The sequence below is a fragment of the Eubalaena glacialis genome, chromosome 6, assembly GCF_028564815.1.
Source record: "Eubalaena glacialis isolate mEubGla1 chromosome 6, mEubGla1.1.hap2.+ XY, whole genome shotgun sequence".
Taxonomy (NCBI): Eukaryota; Metazoa; Chordata; class Mammalia; order Artiodactyla; family Balaenidae; genus Eubalaena; species Eubalaena glacialis.
Window position 1 is genome coordinate 113,101,359 of NC_083721.1, and position 18,866 is coordinate 113,120,224.

At 41.2% G+C, this 18,866-nt stretch overlaps 2 protein-coding genes across 4 annotated transcripts in view; one reads left to right on the forward strand and one right to left on the reverse strand.

Moving 5' to 3' along the window:
- Positions 1-18,866, reverse strand: part of KCNAB1 (potassium voltage-gated channel subfamily A regulatory beta subunit 1) — a 438,166-nt gene that overhangs the window by 87,762 nt on the left and 331,538 nt on the right. For all 3 annotated transcript variants that reach the window (XM_061194543.1, XM_061194541.1, XM_061194542.1), the window contains exon 3: positions 4,252-4,289. In XM_061194543.1, coding sequence (XP_061050526.1) covers positions 4,252-4,289 — 38 coding nt within the window. The remainder of the gene's footprint in view (positions 1-4,251; positions 4,290-18,866) is intronic.
- On the forward strand, positions 8,071-9,366 carry LOC133093594 (G2/mitotic-specific cyclin-B1-like). Its single transcript, XM_061193517.1, is given in 2 exon segments — positions 8,071-8,622; positions 8,770-9,366. Coding segments are annotated over 2 exon segments (1,149 nt in total).

An 18,866-nucleotide genomic window follows, 5' to 3' on the forward strand; every position in this document is an offset into this window, starting at 1 on the left:
GCCTGAATAGGGTAAAAGTATCCCTTCCCTCAGACCTATACTGGGCACTGAGGGATTTCCTTCAGCGCTGGGATAAGTCAGCCACCAGGAACACAGTGAGATGGAGAGACTTGTGTTTCTCACTCTGCTTGGAAGATGTGGTTTGACAACATGCTCTGTGGCATTGCAATCTCACTGACCAAGAGGGTCATTTATATCCCTGGTGACTTCATTTCTCTTCTTTCTCTTTTCCCCAAGCCAGTAGGTTCTGGCAGCTGGGTGACTCCTGACCTAAAAGCTTGTGCCTTTTTTTCCCTGGAGGCTTAGCAGACTGTACTGATGAACCAAAAGTTACATGGAGCTGGGACTGTTCGAAAACTCCTGCCACGCACAGCTCAGCACAACCCCAGGCACCATCACAGAACGACCACTAGCCGCACTGACACTGCATGGAGAGGAGGGGGTGAGCGCACCGGCGCCTCACAGGTCAGCCTAAGACCTCCAGGGTCCTTGTTCCTTCCTTCGTGCTGCTGAACACGAGTGGCAAGTGCGACAGAAGAGCACAGGGAATAGCTATAAACCACACCTTGAGGGATGGCTCTGGACGGACAACGATAAACAACACTGGAGAAAGGGCATTTTTTTCATTTTGCTGATAGACTTATTAGTCAACTGAAAAATTACACACCTCACAAATATTTGAAATTGATTTTTCCATCATGTTTTTCATTCTGGGCTATAGGTGCTTCATCAGCATTTCCAAGATAAACTCTTTTCCTGTTGTTTTTTAAATTGGCATACCAAGAAAATCGTCAGGCTAGCACAATGGACTCCATGCAAATCCTTTAGAATAATAGCAGCAAAAATGTTATTACTGCTTTAAATTTGCTACCATTATGACATTTCTCCTAAGTAGAAGTTAAAAGTTAAGAACAGTATAGTTTTTCCATCATGACTGCCATATATATATATTTTTTAATTTTTTAATATTTTTGGCTGCCCTGTGCAGTATGCAGGATCCTAGTTCCCACGCCCCATGCAGTGGAAGTACAGAGTCTTAACCACTGGACCACCAGGGAAGTCCCATGCCCTATATTTTAGAAATTATTTTGCTTGCTTATATTGTGTATCATCCTTGTGTTATGTCACATGACATACTAGTAGATTATGATTGGGAAATGTGTATAATAAATCTTATCTCAGGAGAAATTTTAAGATAAGATGGAGAATTCTGAATGGAGAATTGAACTAAATGATTGCTGAGATGTTTCCCAATCATGGGATTTGAAGATCCGAATGTGGAATAATGAAAAGAAATCACTGAACTAAGTCAGAGGATCAGTGTCCGGCCTTGAGTGTACCACTTACTAGATACATAAACACGGGCAAATCATTTGACCTCTCTGTGTTTTAGTTTCTTTATCTGCAAAATGAGGATGATTCTGTTCAGGCCCCCTAGGGAGCCCACAGGTCTCAAGGGAAGCTGACCTTACCTCCCTCTAAGGGGGGCCTGGTGGGCCTGACATGGTTCAGGGAAGGTCATGTGACACATCTGGGCCAGTGAGATGTGAGAGGAGATTGGCTGAGGACTTCTGGGAACACTTGCTTGCAGAGTTTCTAGAAGCGACACTCTTTCCCTGGAGTTACTATTCTGAGGTCTAGAATTCCTGCTGCTACCTGAGGATGAAGTTGATATACAAAGGAACACAGGGACAGGAGAATCACTAGTAAATGGAGTGGAGGCTCTGAATGAGTCAACCTGGAAGCTTGCTCTATCTCTGCACTTCTAATTTAAAAGTAAAAATATTTTTTTCCCTTATTGGTTAAGCCAATTTCAGTTGAGCTTACTGTTACCTGCAAATGAAGGAAGCTTAACTATGTCACAGATGAGAAAACATAAATAAAACTCTGAAAATTAAGTGCTATAAGATGGTAATATACTCTTATCATTACTTTAAAATATTATAATTCACGTGAGTAACATCTATCTTGGTCTTATGATGAAGCCAAATCATCTTTGGGAGGTACCTCACAGTGTTATCTAGCTTCCAGTTTGAATCCTTTCGATAATATTCCTGCCAAGTGGCTATCCAATAAATGGTTGAACTCTCCCACTAACGAGGACATCACCACCTCCCAAGGCGGCACCAATGACTATGTCACTCAGCACATTACGGTGCGCTCATCCCGGGATCCCATATTTGTATCTGCTTTGTGCCTACGCTGCCACATGGAAATAGTTGAGCTCCATCAATTCAGCCACGGGTGTGACTGTGGTCTGGCTGTGCCTTCATTCCTCCTTGCTGGCAGTCTCTCTGCCGGGCCCTGGGGGGAAGCCACAGCTGCTCTTGGGAAGGACAATCGCTATTTGGTCTGCGTTTGAGGTGAGAGCCTCTGTAGTCATTCACAACAGCTTTATTGTGTAGTTTTCAGAATCATAATTTTGAAATGATTTATTTCAGAGGCCAGCCCTGCATACTCTGACCTGGGCAAGCTGGGCTCACCGCAGCAGAGAGCAGACACCGTCAAGGGGAGAGCAAAGATGAAGGGGAAATAATACGCTTATAGTTGACCCTTCTGCTCCGAAAGGGAAGATATGTTTGTCTTTCTCTGCTCCAAAAACCATAGCAGGCAGTAAAAGGTCACGCACATGCTAGATACAGGGGATTATTAACTTTAGACCCCCTTCCTTCCTTGTCACTTATTTTGCATCTGATTAAAGTCTGCAGCCATTGCTTTGATATCTGTGGATTTGCCTCTGTGCCTCCTCAACTCACCCTTCCTGATGCCAGTCAGAGGGCCCTGGAGTGGACCCTGTGATGACCACCCTGGTCCTCCTTCAGAGCTCAAGGACTTATTCCCCCAGCTCATAGGAATGCTGCCATCAGAAGGCACCTGGCTAAAGCGAGTCACCTACCCCAAGGTCAGACCTGCCTCCCAGGGCTGCCTCTATCCAACGACTGGTCATACAAGGGATATAAGCACTCAACTCCTCTTGCGCCAACTTGGGACAACCCTGCAGGGCCATCTGAGCTTCAGAGCTCCCCATGGGGTCAGCTGAGGTCATTGCTGAGACTGCATCATGGCCCAACTTCCTGATAACTGTTCTGCATGTTAATTTCCACCAGAGGTCTGCTTCCCAAGGACTCCCCTCTGCAACAAGCTCTCTGTGGTGACCTATGCCCAATACTGGGAACAGAAATTCAGACAGATAAAAATATGCAGATAAGACTCCTCCCTATGGATCTATTAAATAACATGGTGACCTTGCGAGTTGTGGAAAAGACCCTTTATCTCCCCAAGCATCTCCTTAGGGATGATAGTAAGAACTACCTTTATAAAGGGCTTGTCCTGGGCCAGGCACCAGGCTGAGCCCTTCATTAATCTTAGGGGCCATCATCTGCGTTTTACAGATGTGGCAATTGTTGGTAAATGGAAATGTTAACAAATCTATTGTTAATGCAGAGTGAGCTGGATCCCACTGAGTGTATCCACTCAAATACACTATCCCTGACTCCTCAGTGGTATGGAGGAAGGCAAGAAAGGCTTGGAGGGACCTGAGGGGGTTTCCTCAGGGAAGCTGTCGGTACTCAATGCCTGCATAGCTCACTTAAGCCGTGAAGGTAATCGTTAAAGGCAATGGTAAGAATATTACTTTGGTAAGCGCCGTTCTGAATGTGTAAATGAAGGTTTAAAGGAGTTTTGTAGTAAATACAGTTGTTATAGGTCCCATTTATTGTGTGTTTGCTACCCTACATGGTTAATCTTTTCAACAGGCCTTCAAGGTCAACATTATCATCCCATTTTGCATATGAGAAAATGAGGAACAGAGAGGTTGAATTAACTTGCCCAAGCCAGGGTGACCAACTGTCCCAGTTTTTCCAAGACTGAGAGATATTAAAATGGAAACGATGCAAACTGGGACCTGTTGGTCACTCTAGGTGAAGCTAAAACACACATACACACAAAACACACACACAACAGCAATAAAATCTTTTCATTAAGTTACTAAATATTAATTCCAAACTGGTTTGTTCTCATTATTGAGCCCGCACATACAATAGATTGACAGCTTCAAGGGCTATTAATAGTCTAAATGTGAAAAATACAAGAAGCAAGATAAAATGGAAAATAATCTTTAAGTCAGTCTTAGTCATTTCCTGTGATTAAACTATTATCCTTGTAAAATGCCAGAATCCCAGAAACTGTATTGTAAAATAGTTTGCTCTGCATTTTCTCCAATCAGCATAATGGAAGCCAAAAGTAACTCACCTCATCTGAAATTTGACCTCCAAATGTCACCCATGTTCCTGGAAAAGAATAAATATTTGCATGTTATTCATACTCATTTTTCTAATATTGCGCATTAAGGGAAACACTTTTTCTTACATCAGGGCTACTTCAGTAGGTTGTTCGTGAAGGTACTTGGATGAGGAGCACTTGGGGGCTGAAGTCCTGCCCATCCTCCTCCTGTCGCTAAGTTCCCCAACAGGGATCTGTATTCCTCTGCATCCCTCTGGATGCCTTTTCTTCATTCAAAGGCCCAGTATATGCTAATGGAAGCCCTGTCTACTAAACTCTTTTTCTTCTGACGTAGGACCATGTATGCTGCTGTGCAAGAAGCCCCAAGCCCACTTCGGCTGCACACCCATTCTTGCTCCAGCTTAGCTAAAAAGTTATCAGTTCTGAAAGTGAAGGTAAGACCTTGGGTCACATTTCTCCCTTTCTTTGCCTCCAGTGAGGGACTCTATTTTGTGTTCTCTATTCCCTTTCAAAAGGAACCCTCTCAGGGGTCCTTCCAGTCCCCACTTCCAAGCCCCAGGAGATGACACTTAAGCATCTTCTCTCTTCTGACCTGCTACTCCAGAATGGAAATTGCCATTGGTTTAGGGGTGGGGTAGAGGCAGTAGCCAGCGTGAGGTTTGGGAAGGCAAGGAGGAGAGGCATAACCAGTAGCCAAAGATTTGCCTTTGTAAAACAAGAGGGAAGCAGACACTGAGTGGGCTGTTTCCACTCCAGTCTATAGTCACCTCATTCGTATTCATAATTCTCTCCTTGATCTTTTTTTTTTTTCAGCCCTAATTACATGCCAGGCAAAGGCACTGCACCCAGGTGCTCAGGACAGTGAGGTGACTGCCCCAGCTCCTCTGCCTCAGGAGCTCACAGTTGACAATACTAGTCGACAAATGCTATGACGGAGGCAAACAGAAGGCAGGAAGGGAGGGAGTGCTCTACTCAGACTGGAGGTGGCCCTCAAGAAAGACTTCCGAGAAGAGGTGACACTTTGGTTGAGTTGCAAAGGAAGGAGCTGAATGAAGAGGGGAGGGACAGGCATTCCAGGTACAGGTAAGAGCATGGGCAAGGCAAGTAGAAAACTTGAGTGGGCTGATGAGCCGCGGCGTGGGCTCCTGCTCCGAGGAGTGAAACATGATGTGGAGAGGGAGGGGTGGCAGGAGATGGCTGGGCACAGTTCATGTTTGTGGGGGCAACAAAGAAATATGGTTGGAAACTTACGTTTTGTGGTGTGTAATAACAGGATAGCTACTGTTTATGGAACATCTTCCAAATGCCAGCAGTACACTGAGAAACGTGTATACTTTCATCTCTAATCATTTTGACAAACTTACAAGGCAATTTTATTATCCCAATTTCCAGATGAGGACTCTAACATCAACCAACCTAATAAATGATACACTCGGGACTCCCGCACATGCTGGGCTTCCTTTCCACTGCATTTTGCTGCCTCATCAGTAAGCTTCCAAATTAATTATGGCACTTGGATTCATATTCCATAGAAGCATGTTGATGTAACTGTACCTTTTTTCTTCTTAGTTCTCAGGGACTAAACAGAGGTAGAATATAGTTTATTTTACTGTTACACTCTACATCCCCAGAGGTTGTAAATGGGTGGCTTACAGATTGCATTCAGCTTGCAGACTTGTTTTGCCTGGCAAGAACAATGTTGACCCACTTGATATTTTAATAAACTTGGAATAAGTTACCAACATTTTGATAACTTAAGAGATTAATCTTCTTTATCTTAGGAGATATTTCTTTTAAAAGTCTGATTTCTAGCTTCTCTTAACAACAGAGGATCAGTGTCCCCACACGGCAGACATCCCCTAAATCTGAGGGGCAATGCCCTCTGTGGAAGGGCTATACCCTCCCTGTTTAGTCAAAGGTCACACACTTTCCTTTGTATTTCCAACACTGAAATCAACTGGCAGTTGTTATTTAGTACCACGTGTTTACTGCTATTTTTCTCATTGTAAAATTTAGAGAAAAATGGACTTGTGCATCTCCTAAAAAACAAAGTTTAGTATTTCAAGAAAAAATAGGGGTGCACTTTTTTTTGGTGGATGTGAACAATATCCAAACAAAAAATATTTACAACAGAAAAATTACAACTTAAGGCACTATAATTAAACAAGCCATGACTGGTATACAGAAAAGATGGGCGTTGGGAAACTTAATGGACTGAAGAAATGGCAGCATTTGTTTCGAATGAGAATAAAACAAATGATCTGCTGTGAAATGCAGTTCTCTATTAAGTGAAAAAATTGCCTCAGCATCTAAACCTTTTTACAGGCAACACTTTTATAAAAGAGTTTCTTTTGAATGTAGCAGAAACTGTGTCCAGAGCATAAACAAGCACTTGCAAATGTTCGTATAATCAGAAACATTGTCGCTCAGCATGTTAAAAATACGGCTGAGAACTTTCAGGATAAGTTAAATTATTGGTGGCATCTTCTATTGCAGCAAATGAGCACAGAGATATAAATAACAGCACACTGTTAGCTATATTTATTTGCGATGTTTTGAGAATCTTGGAGGGGTCAAAGAATTTTTGAACAAGAAGTCTCTGCAAGGCAAAATTACTTTGGGATGAGAAGGGTCTCAGACCATTGGATATAGAAGGCACTGTTCCAAATTGTAAGTGTTACTACAGATCAGGTTCTCACAAAGGGTGGGGCTGACCTTGGACCCATCAAGCGACAGATCAGAGGTGACAGTATTTTGTAGGGGCACTATGCATAAATCCGTTAATTTCCTCATTCATCAGGAATTGCTTTGGGCTAAAACGAAACAGGCCATGGATTCACTAATTAATACCATGAATCAGCTATTCTTCTACATCTTGGAGCAAAATCAGGTCAGTGTTTGCTTAATGAATTTGCTGGCTTACTTGTGCTGTGAAGTTGGAGAGAATTTTTTTTAACTGTTCATGTCATCAAAGGAAATAGTCCCATTTCCACTTAGCAGCAAAGATTGACTCAAAGTCCCAAGCTTCTTGCTGACATTATACCTCATCAACACCTTGTGAATATTTTTCTATTGGGGCATTCAGAAGTATTTGCACAAATGCCTCATTTGCTTCTCTCAGTACTGACAACAAAGTCTTTGGAAAATTCAATTGTTAAAGAATAATTTGGTTCATCTTCCAAAACTGCAGTCAGTTTCCAGATATGAAAATGGTAGCCTGAAATTTATTCTCTGAAATGGGGCTTTTGAATACTGGATTTCACGCTTTAGGAAAATAAACTGGTATTATTTAGCTTACCTTTCTTAATTAATTTTTGATAGTACAGATGCAGGGCTATGAAGTTATCAAACTGTACTACAAAATGGTATTGAAGACTATGACAACATTGAAAGCTGGGACTGTACACCCATCTTGGAGGAAATAATCTTCCTATCCACATTGGGAAAAGCTTATGTTTAGGAGCAGTTTTATTCCAAAATTAATCTGAAAAAACTACTTACCAACCCCAGTTTACATATTTAAGGCTGCATAGCATACATCACAGAGAAAACCACAGGGCCTGACTGACATTTTGGTACAGAAGAAAAGACATTAGGTTTCTGATGTCAGGTCAAAGCAGTAATGAATTACAAGGTAATGATAATAATAATAATAAATGTTTTTCTTTTTCAGTTTTAGATTAAAAGTTTAAATATAAAATAGAATATGGATATCAGTGCTGCAGAGGAACGGCTGTTGGCCTGTGGTGGGTTCAAGGTCCCTGGCTGGTCGGGGGCTCCCGTGCTCTGCTTCTCCCCACTGAGCTACTGCCTGGTGCAGAGGAAGCCATGGTGCTCCGGATCACCAGGAACATGAACATTAATGCTGAAAATAATGTGAAGGTCAATATGGCAGGTGCAAAGTGCGTGCCTGTGGCCACTGCTGCAGCCTCTAAGCCCGGGCTGAGGCCAAGAACAGCTCTTGGGGACATCAGTAACAAAGTCAGTGAACAGCCACAGGCCAAACTGCCCCTGAAAAAGGAAGCAAAAACTTTAGCTGCTGGAAAAGTTATTGCTAAAAAACTACCAAAACCTCTGGAAAAGACTCCTGTACCTGTGCTGGAGCCCTAGCTGGAGCCGGATCTGGAGCCAGAGCCAGAACCCGAGCCTGTTAAAGAACAGAAACTTCCCCCTGAGCCTGTTTTGGTTGATACTCCCTCTCCAAGCCCCATGGAACCATCTGGCTGTGCCCCTGCAGAAGAATATGTGTGTCAGGCTTTCTCTGATGTAATTCTTACAGTGAATGATGTGGATGCAGAAGATGGAGTGGATCCAAACCTTTGTAGTGAATATGTAAAAGATATCTATGCTTATCTGAGACAACTTGAGGAAGAGCAAGCAGTCAGACCAAAATACCTACTGGTTCGTGAAGTCACTGGAAACATGAGAGCCATCCTAATTGACTGGCTAGTGCAGGTTCAAATGAAATTCAGGTTACTCCAGGAGACCATGTACATGACTGTTTCCATTATTGATCGGTTCATGCAGGATAATTGTGTGCCCAAGAAGATGCTGCAGCTGGTTGGTGTCACTGCCATGTTTATTGCAAGCAAATATGAGGAAATGTACCCTCCAGAAATTGGTGACTTTGCCTTTGTGACTGACAACACTTACACTAAGTACCAAATCAGACAGATGGAAATGAAGATTCTAAGAGCTTTAAATTTTAGTCTGGGTCGCCCTCTACCCCTGCATTTCCTTCGGAGAGCATCTAAGATTGGAGAGGTTGATGTTAACCTACATACTTTGACCAAATATCTCATGGAACTAACTATGTTGAACTACCATATGGTGCACTTCCCTCCTTCTCAGATTGCAGTGGGAGCTTTTTGCTTAGCACTGAAAATTCTTGATAATGGTGAATTGACACCAATTCTACAGCATTACCTGTCATACACTGAAGAATCCCTTCTTGTTGTTATGCAACACCTGGCTAAGAATATAGTCATGGTGAATCATGGGCTTACGAAGCACATGACTATCAAGAACAAGTATGCTGCGTCTAAGCATGCTAAGATCAGCACTCTAGCACAGCTGAATTCTGCACTAGTTCAAGATTTAGCCAAGGCTGTGGCAAAGGTGTAACTTGCGAACTTTGGAATACCGTAAAATCTGCAAATAAAATTGGCACCATGTGCCATCTGTACACATTATATGTTACATTTATTTACTTTTAATAAAGTTGTAGTTCTTTTTACTTAAAAAAAAAAGGGTATGGCTATCATATATATTTACATTAAGTTATACGCCTACACCATAATGTAGTAAAAATGAAGAGTTTGGTTCCATTTTGGGGATTTTGTCATTCTTCCATTCAGCTTACTTTGTTTAGGTAGGCTACGTCCCTGGCCCTTTAGACATTTGCTATTTATATCTTTTATAGTTACTTGTTTACAAACTTTATATCCTCTACTACAGAGTAAGCTATCTGAGGGTTAGGGTTTTATTTCATTTATCTTCTTACCTCCACAGCCCTAGAATGAAAGTGAGTCCTTAGTAGATGGTTGGTAATTATCTGGATAAACTGAATTGAATTGGCTTTTTGACTATCTTTAATGTACAAAATACTGGGACAGTTTCCCACCAAATAAATGTTTATTTTGATTTATCGAAACATGAAAAATGCTCATCAATAGTCTTCAGTTCTAGTCCCTATGAGATTGATGTGTTTCTCCCCATCCCCTGGTACCCACGCAGCAGTGCCCCCTCCTGGAGAAGGGTAGGCGGAAGGTCCTTCTCCCTGGCTGCAAGGCCTGGGGGTGGGGGGGTGAGGGCACAGTGTAGGCAGGGTCCACCGCCACCCATGAGGAAGAGTTGCCACTTAAAAATGGGACATATTCCCTCAGGATGGAGAGGGATCAAGTGGCAGCCTTCCGGACAAGGGAACTCTGCTTGTACGATTTTATCTCTACTACTCCCCTCCACAAGATGTAAGGCGGTTTATTAATTAATACAATTCTCAAAAACCCTTGATGGCAGTTTCCTTGATCGTTTTTCTCTCTCTAATGAGAACACGCCTGCTTGAGACATAGGATGGCATATGATTATTTCACTGTGAAATCTCAAATTAGTGGGATGTCATTTAGAAGATCATTTTACTTAACTGACACTTGTTATTTCTAACCTTTTAAAAGCAGTGGGAGTATAAAGAGAACTTTGAACTGTTATTGTGTCTTCTGATGAAACTCCTTCATGTACCAAGGAATATATGCTTTGAAAACCTCTGTTTGAGGCCCTTGGCATACACCTACCAGGGCATAGAAAATGATCGGTGAAACATAAAAAGAAAAAGAAAACTACCTTGACACACACACACATACCTATCTTGGTTACTTAATTACCTTGGTGGTGGTTTACAGGGTAATTTCTAAGTATAAGGAAACATGCATAACATTTAAATGATCTCCTTGCCTGTATGAAGACATATTTAGATATTCAGAAGTAATAACGTTTGTGCAGGTAGGCTACCTCCCTGGCCCTTTAACATCTCACATCATCATAGTGTAATTATCAAAACCAGGAAATGAACACTAGTACAGTACTAGTAACTAAACTACAGACTTTTTTTTGAATTTCATTGTCCTTTTTTTCTGTTCCAGGATCCTAGGCAGGACCCAACATTGCATTTCACGTTCATGTCTCCTTAGTGTCCTCTGATCTGTGACATTCCTCAGTCTTTCCTTGTCTGACACTTTTGAAGAGCACTGACCAAGTACTTGATAGAATGTCCCTCAATTTGGGTTTGGATCATTTTAAGGTTATAGATTTGGTGACTTCTTTTTCTATACTGTAGTTTGACTTGTTTATGTTTTGGATATATTTTTTATAACTATCAAGAAGGCAATATAAAAATGCAATTATAATATTTATTATGCCACAGTTAACTTTTCTTCATTCTTTTATTAAACAAGTATTTATTTTGAGTTTATCATGTGCCAGGCCTTGTACTTAAATTATCAGGATACAACAGCGAGAAAATTATTTCTCCCCTCATGGAGCAGATTTAAGAGGAAAGACAAAATAATAAGAAAAATAAGTTAAATACATAGTGTTTATTTATGAATGTTAATTTCATCAATGAATAAAATATAAAATGAATAAAGTTGATTGATGAGTGTTAAAGAAAGTCATGTTTATAAGGTGGGCTACAGTAGGTAAAATGTCAGGGGATGGGGTTGAGATTTTAGATGGGGTGGCCAGATAAGGTTCACAATGAAAGTGGCTTTTGAGAAAAGACCCAAAGAAAGTAAATGAGCTTGCCATGCAGTTACCTTGGAGAAGAACATTTCAATGGGGAAAACAATGTGGAGGGGGTTTACTTGGCATGTTCAAGGTCAATGAGGAAGCCAGTGTGGCCAGAGAAGAGAAGACGAGGTCTGAGGGGTAACCGGGAACAGATTGTATGGGGTGATATCAATCATAAGAAGGACCTTGGAGAGGAGTTTTGAATAGAGAAGTGACACAGTCTGACACTCTTTGAAAAGGAACCTCTGCTGTGGCGTTGAGGGCACACCTCTGAGGCTGAGGCCGAAGCACCAGCACCAGTGAGGAGGCTGTCGTGATAAATCCAGGTGAGACACGACAGTGGTTTGGTCTGAGGTGGTGGTAGTGAGGACGGTCAGAAGTGCTTGAGTTTCTGATAGATTTTGAAGGAGAGGCAATAAGATTTGCTGATTAAAAGGATGTAGGGTGTGAGAGAAAGTGAGACTTCAAGTACAACATCAAGGTCAGAACCAGGGGAGAATAGAGAGCCAATTCAACACACTGCACTCTGGATTTAACAATTTTTAAGTTTGGTAAATAGAGCACACATTGACTCCAGGTTAATGTAGTCAAGGCTGACCAAATGGTCGAGAGGTATTTAATCTAGTGGTGTTTAGAGTTATTCATCTGTTACATCACTGAAGAATTTAAGGTTGGAGATTCAAACCCCAGATCTCAGTGAACTCAGACTACACACTGCACAAAATTAATGTGTTCACCATCTCATTTTAACAGAATTATTCCCAGAGAGAGGTAGAACTGGGGGTGGGAGCATCCCCCCACATTTCGTGGAAAGCAGGAAACAGAGTGTAAGCCCAAATCAGTGTTGACTTGGAGGATGAAGTGCTAAGCTGTTGGCCACTACCTGACACCAGGGCCAGGGCATTCCTTGCACATTCCAAGTGCACTGTGTGTACCTCCCCTCTTAGCTCTGGGCTGAGTCTTCTGAGAATGGAACCCTTTCCCATGTCCTTACATCCAAATCCTACTTATTCCTCAGGACCCAGAACTTCAGCCTCAGAGTCCAGTGCTGCTGGACCAGTTCCTTAACACTTCCTCTCCTGTAGGTCTCTGTTCCATTAACTCTATGACCCTAGGGAAGTCCCAACCTCTTGATTTCAAGTTTCCTCACACACAAAATTAGGGACCTTAAGCTTCCTTCATGTCTATGATTTCATGATTCTGTGGCTCGGCTTTGAAGGGTGAAGAACTCATCCCATTCTACCACTTTGAACAAAGCATTACTACCACACCAACCATATCGCATTGTAACTACATAAATTTTTTTTCACATATGACTTGTTCACCGGACTGCATCTGTCCTGAGGGGAGGGACAAAGTTTAATCTAAATCTTTAATTCTAGCCACTGAAGTGAAGCCTGGCACATAGTAGGTGCTTAATAATCATTCACTGAATCAGTAAATAAACACTTTAAAAATTTGGGTGTCCAGGGACTTCCCTGGTAGTCCAGTGGTAAAGAATCCACCTTCCAATGCAAGAGATGTGGGTTCGATCCCTGGTTGGGGAACTGAGATCCCACATGCCACAGGGCAACCAAGCCTGTGCGCCACAACTACTGAGCTCGTGCACCTCAACAAGAGAGTCCGCGTACCTCAACAAGAGAGCCCGCGTGCTGCAAACTACAGAGCCCATGCGCCCTGGAGCCTGCATGCCACAACTAGAGAGAAGCCCGTGAGCTGCTTCAGATCCCACGTGCCTCAACAAAGATCCTGTGTGCCGCAACTAAAACCCGACGCAGCCAAAAAAGGAAAATAAACAAACAAAAAAACTCGGGCGTCCAGCCCTGTAAGAAATGTCTCTAACATGAGAACATATTGGTTGTTTCCCTGATTCACTGCATTGGATCAGAGGTTTTCAAGCCTGGCTGCACATTTGAATATCCTGGGGAGCTTTCAATGATTCTGCTGACCTGGTCCCTCATCAGACCAGTTAAATCAGAATCTCTGGGAACAGGACCCCCAGCATCAGAATTCTTAAAAGATCTTCAGATAATCCTAATGGCAGCCAGGGTTGAGGACCATAGTTCTATTTTTTTTTTTTAATTTTATTGAAGTATAGTTGATTTACAATGTTGTGTTACTTTCTGCTGTACAGCAAAGTGACTCAGTTATACACATATATATTTTTTCATACTCTTTTCCATTATGGTTTATCTCAGGATATTGAATATAGTTTCCTGTGCTATGTAGTAGGATCTTGTTTATCCATCCTATATATAGTAGCTTGCATCTGCTAATCCCAAACTCCTAATCCTTCCCTCCCACAACCCCCTTCCTTGGCATCCACAAGTCTGTTCTCTATGTCTGTGAGTCTGTTTCTGTTTCGTAGATATGCTCCTTTCTGTCGTATTTTAGATTCCACATATAAGTGATATCATATGGTATTTGTCTTTCTCTTTCTGACTTATTTTGCTTAGTATGATAATCTCTAGGTCCATCCATGTTGCTGCAAATGGCATTATGTCATTCTTTTAAATGGCTGAGTAATAGTCCATTATGTGTCTATATATATATATATCAATATATATCTATCTATAGCTATATCTATCTATCTATCTATATCACATCTTCTTTATCCATTCATCTGTTGATGGACATTTAGGATGTTTCCATGTCTTGGCTATTGTAAACAGTGCTGCTATGAACATAGGGGTGCATGCATCTTTTTGAATTATAGTTTTGTCTGGGTATATGCCCAGGAGTGGGATTGCTAGATCATATGGCAACTCTATTTTTAGTTTTTTGAGAAAACTCCATACTGTTTTCCATAGTGGGTGCACCAATTTACATTCCCACCAACAGTGTAAGAGGGTTCCCTTTTCTCCACACCCTCTCCAGCATTTATTATTTGTAGACTTTTTAATGATGGCCATTCTGACTGGTGGGAGGTGGTACCTCGTTGTAGTTTTGATTCGCATTTCTCTAATAATTAGCGATGATGAGCATCTTTCATGTGCCTATTGTCCTGTCCATCTGTATGTCTTCTTTGGAGAAATGTCTATTTAGTTCTTCTGCCCATTTTTCGATTGGGTTGTTTGTTTTGTTGTTGTTGTTATTGAATTGTAGGAGCTGTTTGTATATTTTGGAAATTAAGCCCTTGTTGGTCACTTCATTTGCAAATATTTCTCCCAGTCCGTAGAATGTCTTTTCATTTTGTTTATGGTTTCCTTTGTTGTGCAAAGGCTTATAAGTTTGATTAGGTCCCATTTGTTTATTTTTGCTTTTATTTCTATTGCCCTGGGAGACTGACCTAAAAACATTGGTATGATATATGTCAGAGAATGTTTTGCCTATGTTCTCTTCTACGAGTTTTATGGTGTATTGTCTTATATTTAAGTCTTTAAGCCATTTTGAATTTATTTTTGTATATGGTGTGAGGGTGTGTTCTAGCTTCATTGATTTACATGTGGCTGTCCAACTTTCCCAACATCACTTGCTGAAGAGACTCTCTTTTCCCCATTGTATACTCTTGCTTCTTTTGTCGAAGACTAAGTGGAGGATCACAGTTCTAGATTCTTCACATACTGATATTTTAGTACCTCTTCCTTTTCTTTACACTCTGACTTGCCTTTCTAATTCTTTTACTCAGCTGTTACTTTACCATTCCCATTTTCAGAGGTTAAGTTACTTGCCCAGAGTCCAAGTAACTAGTAATTGGTGGAGTTGGAGCCAGGATTTAACCAATGTTGCACCCTTCATCACAGTATGGATGGAAAGATTGCTGTTCTTTCAGTAAGATAGGTGAGTTGCACAGTTACCTTAATGTTCATATTGATGCAGGATCAAAACAAAACAAACAGAAAGCAGATACCTAGAAATCTGGCCTGAGAGAAAGTCTCAGAAAATGGGATTGAGATGTACAGACAGGTGACAGAGGTGAAGAATTGGCTTATTGCCCTTGGTGCCCTCTTGAAGGGCATGGAATGGAGCTGTCCTCCTGCTGGGGAGGCAGCAGAGTGAGTGGCTAAGTAGCAAAACAACATTCTGAGCAACCCCATTGTGGCCACTGTAGATGAACTGGAAGTAGACCTATGTCTGGGCATGTGGGACACAGCTCAAGGCTCTATCTTTTTCAAATGGTACAGACAAAGCATTCTTTCTTATATCTGGTTTGTATTTGTTTTCCACCGAGCCTGGCCCTTATTTTTGGATCCAAACTGCAGTCTGGTCTCTCGTTTTTTGGCTACTAGTGTATTGCTAATGAGCATCTGGCCTGAGATAATAGGAGTGATAACAGCCTAGCCTTTACTGTTTTACTTTGGTTACCTTTTCTTGCAAGAGCCAATAATACTATTTAAACTCTGGGCAGGGAGGGGGGCAATGAAGGGCTGCTTTCACACCTGCACTTTATAAAAGAGCTTGAAATAGCAATGCAACTAGGCAAGGAAGTGGTAAAGGCCATGCAGAATAAAAGTGGGCTCTCAGGCAAGGGAAGTGCAAGTAGTATACTCATTCATAGGCAACTCTGCAAGATCTGAAGAATTCCATGTATATAAAGATGAGGAAGTGAAGTGGTAGAGAAATGACTTTCCACAGGTGGTTAATGGTGGGATCTCCAAGGCCGTGGTCTCCCCCAGCCTCATGCTGTTTTCTGGTAATGATGCCTCCTCGTCTCCCCCACATACTCTGCTCCAGCCAAAATGGTATGGCCTAGCGTTTGCTCTGAATGCTTGTAACAATATCTTGCTTTCATGAATCTTCCCACTTTCTTCCCTCTGCCAAATGCCTCCTGAATGAACCTTCCTTATGATAAGCTTTACATCTGTTTCTGCCCACAAACTTCCTTGTCTATGGATGAAGAACAGGCCACTCCTCTGGGCCACCTCCCTGCTCCCAGATTCTCCCATTTCCACCTGAGGACAGGTTTTATCTTTCTTCCCATGAGACCTCATACACAGAGCCATCCTGGGCTTTAAGCTCTCAAACCCTTAGGAGCCAGGAATGAGAGTGGAGCCATAATGAGATGTACCTGTCATTGAAGAAATTCTTGGGTGTATTCTTGGGTGTATGAAGGAGCAGAGTGTACTGGTGGGCAAGGCAGTGGCAGAGGGGAGCCTGGTCTTAGATTAGGCAAGGCCAACGTAGAGCTGGCTGGCTGGGTCTTCCAGAAAAACCTGTGGACCTTCTTCTAATACTTGTCTGAAGGCTGGCGGTTTTGAGGGTTAAACGTCTAGGATTGACATTACATCCTTCGCGATCCTTATAGAGAATGTACAAATATTTGATATTTTCCTTCTTTCTTTGACTTAAAGTTTTATGTACTTTTAATTCCGAGGGATACTGCTAGCTCCATTTTGTCTTAAGATTTGTTTCAGGGCAAATCTACCTGGAACCACTTTGTTCTGTTTCTCCATTAATCTGATCAGTAAAGTTTAAAGACAAGGCAGTAGTAACAGAAGTAGGATGAAGGACTGGAGGAGAAGTTTAGAAGAGGCAGTTTTGTTCTATAAAGCAGAATGCCAGGGTTGACAGTCCCCTCAGGAGCTGCTGCGCACATAGCATAGGAATGAAATTTCACTGCCTTAAATCTTCCCCCAGAAAGCAATGACCCACGCCCCAAATTTAGATGTTAGAATTAATGATACATAGTAATGTAAATCCATGGCTAAAGCTTCTTACATTTCCTCATGTAGGTGTGACTCCTGAATTGGTTGATTTAGCACCTTTAGCCTGTTATGAAAAGTTTAAATAAAGTCAAAAAATTCTTTGATGAGTTTTTCTTCCTAAGGTGTTTTAATTTTCTGCCCACACTATTGGAATGAATATTACTACTTTTATAATAAGAAGCGAAAGTTTTAAAAAAAATCCGTATTGCTTTACTGGGAAATCCATTGATAAACAAGGATTCTAACAAATTACAACTCTTCCTATTTCCTGAATATGAAAAAGAGGCAGAGGCACTGTTTACATTTTGTTAATACTTTGTCCTAAGTTTCTTGGTCAAATTTCTCATGTTTTATTGTACTAATATTTACATGTTGAAAATTATTTCTTACAACAAAGTTTCCAGGGCACTTACAACCAGCATGCATCGTTAATACGCCTTATTCATTTTGTTCTTTGGAAGCACTCCTATAAGAAATGAACAGAATAGTGGTGCTGGGAAAACTGGACAGCTGGACATGTAAAAGAACAAAATCAGAACATTTTCTCATGCCACATAAAAAAATAGATTCAAAATGGATTAAAGACCTAAATGTAAGACCAGAAACCATAAAACTCCTAGAAGAAAGCATAGGCAGAACACTCTTTGACATAAGTCTTAGCAATATTTTTTTGGATCTGTCTCCTCAGGCAAAGGAAACAAAAGCAAAAATAAACAACAGAACCTAATTAAACTTAAAAGCTTTTGCACAGCAAAGGAAACCATCAACAAAACGAAAAAACCTACAGAATGGGAGAAAATATTTGCAAATGATATGACCAATAAGGAGTTAATATCCAAAATATATAAACAGTTCATACAACACACTATAAAAAAAACCTGAAAAACAAATAACCTGACTAAAAAATGGGCAGGAGACCTGAATAGATATTTTCCCAAAGAAGATATACAGATGGCCAATAGGCACATGAAAAGATGCTCAGCATCACTAATCATCAGGGAAATTCAAATCGAAACCACAATGAGATACCACTTCACACTTCACACCTGTCGGAATGACTATTGCCAAAAGGACAATAAATAAAAAACGTTGGCAAGGATGTGGAGAAAAGAGAACCCTAGCACACTGTTGGTGAAAATGTAAATTGGTACATCCACTGTGGAAAACAGTATGTAGGTTCCTCAAAAAACTGGAAATAGAACTACTATATGATCCAGCAATTCCACTCCTGGGTATATATCCAAAGAAAATGAAAACACTAATTCAGAAAAATATATGCACCACAATGTTCACAGCAGCAGTATTTACAAGAGCCAAGATATGGAAGCAACCTAAGTGTCCATCAACAGATGAATGGATAAAGAAGATGTGGTGTATGTGTGTGTGTACACACACACATACACATACAAATGGAGTACTACTCAGCCATAAAAAGAATGAAATTTTCCCATTTGCAGTAACATGGATAGACTTGGAGGGTATTACGTTGAATGAAATAAGTAGGACAGAGAAAGACAAATACTGTATTTTATCACTTATATGTGGAATCTAAAAAATAAAACAAACAAATGAATATAACAAAACAGAAACAGACTTACAGATATAGAGAACAAACTGGTGGTTACCAGTGGGGAGGGGAGAAAAAGGAGGGGCAAGAGAGGGGTAGCGGATTAAGAGGTACAAACCATTATGTAT